The 10,000-nt window shown below is 43.8% G+C and overlaps 2 protein-coding genes across 2 annotated transcripts in view; one reads left to right on the top strand and one right to left on the bottom strand.

Moving 5' to 3' along the window:
• Positions 1 to 1,386, bottom strand: part of clpb (ClpB family mitochondrial disaggregase) — a 49,694-nt gene extending 48,308 nt beyond the window's left edge. Inside the window, exons 1-2 of the mRNA XM_084127315.1 lie at positions 762 to 1,386; positions 246 to 297 (exon numbers count right to left, since the gene is read on the bottom strand). Of these exons, the coding sequence (XP_083983441.1) occupies positions 246 to 297; positions 762 to 1,149 (440 nt within the window). The 5' untranslated portion in view covers positions 1,150 to 1,386. The remainder of the gene's footprint in view (positions 1 to 245; positions 298 to 761) is intronic.
• Positions 1,387 to 3,882: 2,496 nt separating this feature from the next.
• stard10 (StAR related lipid transfer domain containing 10) overlaps positions 3,883 to 10,000 on the top strand; it is a 17,014-nt gene continuing 10,896 nt past the window's right edge. The window contains exon 1 of the mRNA XM_084125418.1: positions 3,883 to 4,486. Within this exon, the coding sequence (XP_083981544.1) occupies positions 4,313 to 4,486 (174 nt within the window). The 5' untranslated portion in view covers positions 3,883 to 4,312. The remainder of the gene's footprint in view (positions 4,487 to 10,000) is intronic.

Below are 10,000 nucleotides of genomic sequence, written 5' to 3'. Positions count from 1 at the left end.
CAGTCACGTGACGACTGCATGAAACCCACACAAACTAAAGTCAAGTGTCTTTTGTATTTATTTTGATCACGAGTACCAGATGTAAACATCATCTAAGACTGATAGTGTGTGTGTGTGTGTGAGTGTGTGTGTAAGTGTGTGTGTGTGTGTGTGTGTGTGTGTGTGTGTGTGTGTGTAAGTGTGTGTGTGTGTGTGTGTGTGTGTGTGTGAGTGTGTGTGTGTGTGTGTGTGTGTGTGTGTGTGACCTGCTGAGCTCATCAGTGTTGCTGGATCTGCAGGCGTCCAGAAGAGCTGACGCTGAAACATAATCATATCCAAACATCAGATCAGGCTTTATTATACATCATCATAATTCACAAGTTATGAAACTCCACATTAGGACACGCCAAGTCATTATTAAAAACTCAAAATTATGACTCAGAATGTCATAATTTCAACTCTTTGATGTGTAAAGTTTGACTTTTGCATGTCATATTTTCTACTTTTCATCTAATAAATCTTAGTATGTCATAATTTTGATTTAGAATGTCATAATTTTAATAAGCAAGTAAAACATCCTTTTAAATGTCATAATTACAGCTTAATCTGCCATAATTTTTACAATCACTTTTTAAGTAATAACTTTAACTTTTTATCTCATTATTGATCTATAATTGTATATAGAATGTCATAATTAAAAATTTTCATCTCATTAATATCAGTATGCCTAGATGTTGTCTTGTTATGTCATAATTATGATTTGCACACGCGAGTTTCTCCACCTTTATCGTCGCTGTCTCTCTTCAGGCAGAAGGCGAGCGCCGCGGCTGAGATGAGGCCTACAGAAGCAGAAGCCGCGGTGTGGGAGTCGCTCTGGTGTCCGCCTCTGGAGCGCCCCGAGGCGGTCAGACTCGCCCAGCTGCTCCGGCGGCCCTCCAGGCTCGCGCGCCACCTGCTGGCCAGCTGATGGTACTGCACGTGCGACTCCTTGCTCAAAACGCTCCTCCTGGAAGCTCGCGCGCCGCTGAGCACCGGGCTCCGGTTCGGTTCGAGCTCACACAGGTTACGGAACCGGGAGGCCTCACCGTGACCGGTCTGAAGCGCGCGACACGGAGACAGGCTCCGTGACCTTCGCATCAGGACGCGCGCCGGCACCGACGACAGCAACATCGCGACGCTCCGAACTGACGCGATGACAATAACAGCGGGTTCCGTTATCGGTTAAGACGGTGTGTTCAGTTTCAGTGATCAAAGACAGACGGGTTATGAATTATGATGTTAATGATGCAGGAGGATGAGAGCTTGACAGCAGAAACGTGTTTCCGGTGAATGGTAAACATCCGCGCGCGGTGAGCACGGAATCATGGGAGATGTAGTCCACAGCGTCACAGCGTCATTACTGCACTTCATGCGCTCAGTCAAGTGTTTTTATTTATTTATTTTTTACCATTTTATTTTTATTATTATGATTTTTTAAAAGTTTAATTGTTGGACATGGGTATATACGATAATGCAAAACACACACACACACACACACACACACACACACACACACACACACACACACACATATATATATATATTTCCAAATGGATCAAGTTGATTGACGACGATAGATCGATTATATATTTATATAACGGGCCTATATTATTATAATAATAAGCATGAATGTGTGCTGGTGACCTTTGACCTGCAGAGGGCGTCTAGACTCACAAAATACACAAGCAACACTTTCCCTCTGTCATCAGTTTATAGATTAACAAAAGAATATTAATGGAAATATGAGCATTAGACTTGAATAGAGTCCAAATCCCTTTGCATTCTACATTATTAATAAGTAAGGTATGTTTAATATTATGAAATTATTTTTTTTTTTATTATCCGGTGTTGATCATCCTGAAATGTTCCTGCATGTTGTTTGTTGACAGACACACAATTACTGAACATTACTTAAATAAACTATAGCAAAATCAAATTATTTATTATTGTGTTAAATTGATGTTCCTGGTAGGGCGGGGAAACCTGTCACTCACATGAGATCAGCCAATAGCAAACCACAACAATTCAACCATCCAATCAAATCCCCCCACACACAATGAAGCCCCGCCCACAGTTTCTTCATGTTCAAGAAGCGTTTCACTTAGATATACGAACATCTCTAATACACGAACTGACTTCTTCAATAGAATTACACAGTTTGATGTTTCGCAGTCACATGTTTATTTGGTCAGAATGAATGTCTGTTAATGGAGGAAGGTGAGAGAATGTCCATGAGAGTCTAAAGTCCTCAAACTACACGCGCTTCATGAGTTTCTGATGTCCGATATGAGAATAACACACAACCCAACATCTCCAAACCACAAGTTTCCTGTGGTGTGTGTCTCGCGGATGTCTGTATTAATACAACTTACAGAGGCACCATAAAGTATTTAAACACTTTAAATGATGGTTTTTGATGTTCAGTGCATGTATGAGATCAGTTTGCCTCAAATTCACACACAAAACGTTTTATTTTAATAGTGTGTGTGATGCTTCTGGCACTGAATATGTCATTTCAGTTCACTCTCAATTAAAAAAAGATAATTCATATTTATATTTTAAAGCTTGACTTATGAAATAATAGTCTATTTTCTTGCATTATGGTATTATTTCTCACAATATGATCCATAAGTGAACATTTGCATCGCAGTGAAGTGCATCTTCATGCATAACGTTTCCTCAATAATACTGAGAAACAAACCTGTCAGACCTATTTCTGTCTGTGTGTGTGTGTGATGTTACTTTGCATGAGTGATATCATCTAAACATGCAAAACAGTTTTTTATAAATATGCTTTATTTGAACATTCAGTTTATAATGTGAAACAACAAAATTAGAACACAACAATACGTATTAAGAACTAGATGAAAAAGTTTGTAGACAAACTTTAAGTTGGCATGAAAAAGCCTTGCCAGAAAGTTTGACGAATTTTTAAAAGCTTGAAGTTTGAAGGTTTTTAGTTTTAATTAGTTTAAGTTTAAGTTTTATTTTAGTAGTTTTAAAAGTTTGTAGAAGTTTGAAGGTTTTCAGTTTAGAAATATTAGATAGAATGGAAGCTTAAATGAGTCTCGATTGATTAGAAATAGCACATAGAGCGGCAGCTGATGGAGTCTATGAGCCTCTCCAACTGTCAACATTTGAATTTAGGCAGTTGAAGTTTGAATAGTCTTGGCTCAATTTGAACATTCCGCAATGAAAGTCTATGGGATTTTTCCAAGTTTTTATCAGCAATTTTAGGAAAACAGCAAGTCAGATCAGTCTAAATAGATGAAGCAACTCGAGTCAGAACAGTTTGAAGGTTTAGTCTGAGTTGTGGTTGAACAGTTTAGGAGGAGTTACGTGGAGAAATTTAGTCTAAGAATAATAATAATAATAAAAAATGATAATCTTAAGTACAATATCAGTAAGTTGGCTTTTCCAACTAAATTAGAACACAACAATGCGTATTAAGAATAACAAAAATATAAAGAATAGTAAAAGAAAACACTTCACCAACACCATAGCACTAAACAAAAACAGAACCAGACATTAGAATAAACGAGAATGTAAAAAAGAGAGAAAGAGGGCATTATTCAAATTTTAAAAAATGTAAACATTAATTAAGGTAAAAAGTTTTTATGTCGTGCAAATTGTAAAATGTTCCGAGTGCTTTTGGGTTAAGAGAAGATGAAATTGTAATCAAGTAATGTTTCATCTCGTGTAAAAAATAACACAAAAATAAGTTTACAATTTGAAAACTTACATTTATGAATATAAAATCGCAAACTAGAGGTTATGATGGGAAGGTGAGGGGAGTAACACGTCAGCGCTGTGCTCGTGCATGCGAGTGGGCGGAGCTCAGCTGTCAGTCATGTGTGTGTGTTAGCGGGCACACGCCTTTCCTCATCAATGTAGCGCGCACACACACAGCGGGATGAAACAGCTGCTTGTGCATTACACCGGGAAACGCGTTCGCGTTTATTATTTTCGACACACTCATTTATGAGTTTATTTACACACACACAGCGCGTGTATATCTGGATATTTAAACGCGCGCGACAAACACATATGAGCTTATATATGAGCATATGTTTGAACATCTGATGTGGAATTGTGAATCAGGATCCGAAACCGCAGAGACTCGGTTCACACAGAGAGAAACGCCCGTGCGTCTCACGCGCGTCTTGGTTTTTTTTTTAATCGCGCGACGCGCGTCAGGGAATAACCCGAATTAAACTAAACTTTGGTGTTTGGTCAGTTTGCTCTCCGGGAGCCGCAGTTCTTCATCTTCTTCATCATCAGGAGGAAGAGGAAGATGATGAAGATGATGATGTCCGGGGAAGAGGTTCTGATCCCGGATGATCGCGCGTTCAGTCGCTTCCAACGCGAGTGTGAGTGCGATGAAGGCTGGAGTCCGACATACAACAAGTCCAGCATCTGTGTGTGGATCCAGATCCTGGAAGAGGAGAAGAGCTTGCACAAGATCAAGGTGAGTGTGTGTGTGTGTGTGTGTGTGACGGATGCTCTTCTTCACGCCAGGCCTTGCTGAGACTCAAACTGTATCCGGTTTCTAAAACACTCAAACTCACTTTACTGACCTTAATCAGACACTATCTGGAGTGTGTGGAAGTGAGAGTGTGTGTGTGTGTGTGTGTGGAAGTGAGTGAGTAAGTGTGGAAGTGAGTGAGAGTGTGTGTGTGTGGAAGTGAGTAAGTGCAGATAACACAAAAAAAGTTTGCCTATGTGTTTAATGTTGGTCATATTTGCTCCATCAGGCGTTTATGGCTCATATAGTCTGATATAGTGAGAATATGGAGGAAAAGCAGCTCAACGTCATTCAGAGACTCAAACTGAGCAAAAATATGCAATATGGTTAAAAAAAAGTAAGATGCTTTAAATCAACGAGATCTGTATAACAGTAAAGCTGATAAAATGCAGATAAATATCAATATCTGCCATGATATTTAAATGCTCAGTTTCATGATCAAAGCTGACTGAAAGACGAACAGGTTATCCTTCCTCAAAAGCCTGATTACCATATTCATGATTTCTCTATGCGATGATCAAGTAAAAGTGAAGTTCCTTCAGTCCGGCTGAAAAATGACTAACAATATCAAAGTTATTCTTGCGTTCAGTGAAGATTTCTCAGCAGAGACACGAGCTGAAGGACGAGCACACGTCTGAACTCAACAGGTCATCAGATCATCCACAGGCGTTCACAGGGTTAAGTCCTTGAGTTCGTCATGAAGTCCGTGTGTGTTTAACGGGAACATCCGGGTGTGTGTCGGCCGGGCAGGTTTATCCAGCAGGTGTTGACACACACACACACACACACACACACACACACACACGGGTGTGTTTGAACTGTAACAGAAAGCCAGCAGGATGTGTGTGTCTTTAAAACTCAGTCTCAACACAACTGTGTGTTTTACAGTCAGTCCCTGTTCTTTTATGTGTGTTTGCTCAAGGAAACTCAGTCTAAAGCCTCTCAAGTTCAGAACCTGCTGGATTCTCACGAGACTGAAGTAATTCGAGCTTTACACACACACACACACACACACACACTGTCCTTTTGTTCCAGTATAAAGTAGGAAGAACTGCATGACACAAAGGCGAGCAGAAGTGAAGCTGAAGTTCATCCGTCTCTCAGAGAACAGGGGAGTGTCGAACACGCTTCAGGTCGGTGTCGTAGGAGAGCGGACGAGTGATGAACGACTGAAGGACCGGTTCCGGTTCCGGTGAAGAACCGCTCGTGAAACGGCCATCTCTGTTTGAGGAACGTTAGAAACACCTTCAGTGGAGCCATGGGTGTTGAAGGCAATCCTCAATGACAAATAAACACGCTTTAGTTAAGGTGTGTGTGTGGGTGTGTGTGGGTGTGTTTGAGAGTGTGGGTGTGTGACAGAAGCAGAATGACAGTATTAGTGCTGAAACTGAAACTCTTCATTCTCTTATAATATGATTACATGCGCTCAGCTAATAAGAGCATGTAAACACAGTGTCTCTTTCATACGTCGTTCCCGTTACTGATATAGTGTCAGTTTGCAGTTTATCATCTCTAATGTCCTTAATCACTTTTCATTTGTGAGTTGCTGTTGGTAAAATAATCTGCTAAATGAATAAATGTAACCATCAAATCTGTATTAATTTCACAGTTTTCACACAAACATTTCACGCGTGTGTGTGTGAGTCTGCTGACGCGTGTTCCTGTGGGGGAAACGGCAGTAAAGCACAATAACACAAAGTGCTGAAGTGTGAGAAATACTCCATCGCCTGCAGACAAAAGGCCAGAGAGAGAGTGATAGAGAGAGAGAGAGAGAGAGAGACAGACAAAAATGGTGAGAGAGAGAGAGTGATAGAGAGAGAGAGTGATAGAGAGAGAGAGTGAGATAGTGAGTGATAGAGATACAGTGATAGAGAGAGAGTGATAGAGAGAGAGAGAGAGAGACAGAGAAAAATGGTGTGAGACAGAGAGAGAGATGGTGAGAGAGTGATAGAGAGAGAGAGAGAGTTCAACATATTATCTCTCTCTCTCACACATGCACATTGTGTAGTGACCTTTATAATAAATATCATTAACATCATCATATTATTATTATTAGTAGTAGCATTAGTTATGAACGTTATAACCATGAAGTTGATTGGTCACATCTATTTTTCAGGCTCAGCGTTCACACACAGTAGATGATGTGTGCTACTGTTAGCATCGCCACGTTTATCTCTGGCTCTTCCCGCTGTCGGTGTCTGACTGAAGAAAGCTCATGCTTCTGCTTTTACTGACGATTTGTTGACACACAAAACTAATGATGTAAAGACTGAAACGGGCCGAGTGAGTCATAGATCACCGTCATCTCTCGTGATCAGTGTGTGTTTGCTCTGCATCGACTCACATGATCTCAGGCACCTGAAGATACACACAACACACTTTAAAATGCTGTAGAATAATTGAAAGAGTGAGTGAGTGAGTGTGTGAGTGTGTGTGTGTTGTGTGTGTGTTGTGTGTGAGTTGTGTGTGAGTTGTGTGTGAGTGAGTGTAAGCTGTGTGTGTGAGTGAGTGTGTGTGTGAGTGTGTGAGTTGTGTGTGAGGAGTGAGTGAGTGAGTGTGTGTGAGCTGTGTGTGTGAGTGAGTGAGTGAGTGTGTGTGTGAGCTCTGTGTGTGAGTGAGTGTGTGTGAGTTGTGAGTGAGTGTGTGTGTGAGCTGTGAGTGAGTGAGTGTGTGTGTGAGAGTGAGTGAGTGAGTGAGTTGTGTGTGAGTGAGTTGTGTGTGAGTGAGTTGTGTGTGAGTGAGGTGTGAGTGTGTGTGAGCTGTGAGTGTGTGAGCTGTGAGTGTGTGAGCTGTGAGTGTGTGAGCTGTGAGTGTGTGAGCTGTGAGTGTGTGAGGTGTGAGTGTGTGAGGTGTGAGCTGTGTGTGTGAGCTGTGTGTGTGAGCTGTGTGTGTGAGCTGTGTGTGAGCTGTGTGTGTGAGCTGTGTGTGTGAGCTGTGTGAGTGAGTGAGTGAGTGAGTGAGTGAGTGAGTGAGAGTGTGTGTGTGAGCTGTGTGAGCTGTGTGAGAGTGAGTGAGAGTGAGTGAGTGAGTGAGTGAGTGAGTGTGTGAGAGCTGTGAGTGTGTGAGCTGTGAGTGTGTGAGCTGTGAGTGTGAATGAGTGAGAGTGTGTGAGCTGTGTGTGTGAGCTGTGTGTGTGAGCTGTGTGTGTGAGCTGTGTGTGTGAGCTGTGTGTGTGAGCTGTGTGTGTGAGCTGTGTGTGTGAGCTGTGTGTGTGAGCTGTGTGTGTGAGCTGTGTGTGTGAGCTGTGTGTGTGAGCTGTGTGTGTGAGCTGTGAGTGTGTGTGTGTGAGAGTGAGTGAGTGAGTGAGAGTGAGTGAGTGAGTGAGTGAGAGTGAGTGAGTGAGAGTGAGTGAGTGAGAGTGAGTGAGTGAGAGTGAGTGAGAGTGTGTGAGCTGTGAGGAGTGAGTGTGTGTGTGAGCTGTGAGTGAGTGAGTGAGTGAGTGAGTGAGTGAGTGAGTGAGTGAGTGTGTGTGTGTGAGCTGTGTGTGTGAGCTGTGTGTGTGAGCTGTGTGTGTGAGTGAGTGAGTGAGTGAGTTGTGTGAGTGTGTGTGAGTGTGTGTGAGTGTGTGTGAGTGTGTGTGAGTGTGTGTGAGTGAGAGCTGTGTGTGAGTGTGTGAGTGAGTTGTGTGTGAGTGAGTTGTGTGTGAGTGAGTTGTGTGTGAGTGAGTTGTGTGTGAGTGAGTTGTGTGTGAGTGAGTTGTGTGTGAGTGAGGTGTGTGTGAGTGAGGTGTGAGTGTGTGTGAGCTGTGAGTGTGTGAGCTGTGAGTGTGTGAGCTGTGAGTGTGTGAGGTGTGAGTGTGTGAGGTGTGAGCTGTGTGTGTGAGCTGTGTGTGTGAGCTGTGTGTGTGAGCTGTGTGTGTGAGCTGTGTGTGTGAGTGAGTGAGTGAGTGAGAGTGTGTGTGTGAGCTGTGTGAGAGTGAGTGAGAGTGAGTGAGTGAGTGTGTGAGAGCTGTGAGTGTATGAGTGAGAGTGTGTGAGCTGTGTGTGAGCTGTGTGTGAGCTGTGTGTGTGAGCTGTGTGTGTGAGCTGTGTGTGTGAGCTGTGTGTGTGAGCTGTGAGTGTGAGTGTGTGAGTGTGTGTGTGAGAGTGAGTGAGTGAGTGAGTGCTGTGTGTGAGTGAGTGAGTGAGTTGTGTGTGAGTGAGTTGTGTGTGAGTGTGTGAGCTGTGTGTGTGAGCTGTGTGTGTGAGCTGTGTGTGTGAGTGAGTGAGTGAGTGAGAGTGTGTGTGTGAGCTGTGTGAGAGTGAGTGAGAGTGAGTGAGTGAGTGTGTGAGAGCTGTGAGTGTATGAGTGAGAGTGTGTGAGCTGTGTGTGAGCTGTGTGTGAGCTGTGTGTGTGAGCTGTGTGTGTGAGCTGTGTGTGTGAGCTGTGTGTGTGAGCTGTGTGTGTGAGCTGTGTGTGTGAGCTGTGTGTGTGAGCTGTGTGTGTGAGCTGTGTGAGTGAGTGAGTGAGTGAGTGAGAGTGTGTGTGTGAGCTGTGTGAGCTGTGTGAGAGTGAGTGAGAGTGAGTGAGTGAGTGAGTGTGTGAGAGCTGTGAGTGTGTGAGCTGTGAGTGTGAATGAGTGAGAGTGTGTGAGCTGTGTGTGTGAGCTGTGTGTGAGCTGTGTGTGTGAGCTGTGTGTGAGCTGTGTGTGAGCTGTGTGTGTGAGCTGTGTGTGTGAGTGTGAGTGAGTGAGTGTGTGTGAGAGTGAGTGAGTGAGTGAGTGAGAGTGTGTGAGCTGTGAGTGAGTGAGTGTGTGTGTGAGCTGTGAGTGAGAGTGAGTGAGTGAGAGTGAGTGAGCTGAGTGAGTGAGTGAGTGAGTGAGTGAGTGAGTGAGTGAGTGAGTGAGTGAGTGAGTGAGTGAGTGAGTGAGAGTGTGTGAGCTGTGAGTGAGTGAGTGTGTGTGTGAGCTGTGAGTGAGAGTGAGTGAGTGAGAGTGTGTGAGCTGAGTGAGTGAGTGAGTGAGTGTGTGAGCTGTGTGTGTGAGCTGTGTGTGTGAGCTGTGTGTGTGAGCTGTGTGTGTGAGCTGTGTGTGTGAGCTGTGTGTGTGAGCTGTGTGTGTGAGCTGTGTGAGTGAGTGAGTGAGTGAGTGAGAGTGTGTGTGTGAGCTGTGTGAGCTGTGTGAGAGTGAGTGAGAGTGAGTGAGTGAGTGAGTGTGTGAGAGCTGTGAGTGTGTGAGCTGTGAGTGTGAATGAGTGAGAGTGTGTGAGCTGTGTGTGTGAGCTGTGTGTGAGCTGTGTGTGTGAGCTGTGTGTGAGCTGTGTGTGAGCTGTGTGTGAGCTGTGTGTGAGCTGTGTGTGTGAGCTGTGTGTGTGAGTGTGAGTGTGTGAGTGTGTGTGAGAGTGAGTGAGTGAGTGAGTGAGTGAGTGAGTGAGTGAGTGAGTGAGTGAGTGAGTGAGTGAGTGAGAGTGTGTGAGCTGTGAGTGAGTGAGTGTGTGTGTGTGAGCTGTGAGTGAGAGTGAGTGAGTGAGAGTGTGTGAG

This window comes from Abramis brama (genome assembly GCF_963993115.1).
Source record: "Abramis brama genome assembly, chromosome: 10".
In the NCBI taxonomy this organism is placed as follows: Eukaryota; Metazoa; Chordata; class Actinopteri; order Cypriniformes; family Leuciscidae; genus Abramis; species Abramis brama.
This window is presented reverse-complemented; position numbering and strand designations above follow the sequence as displayed.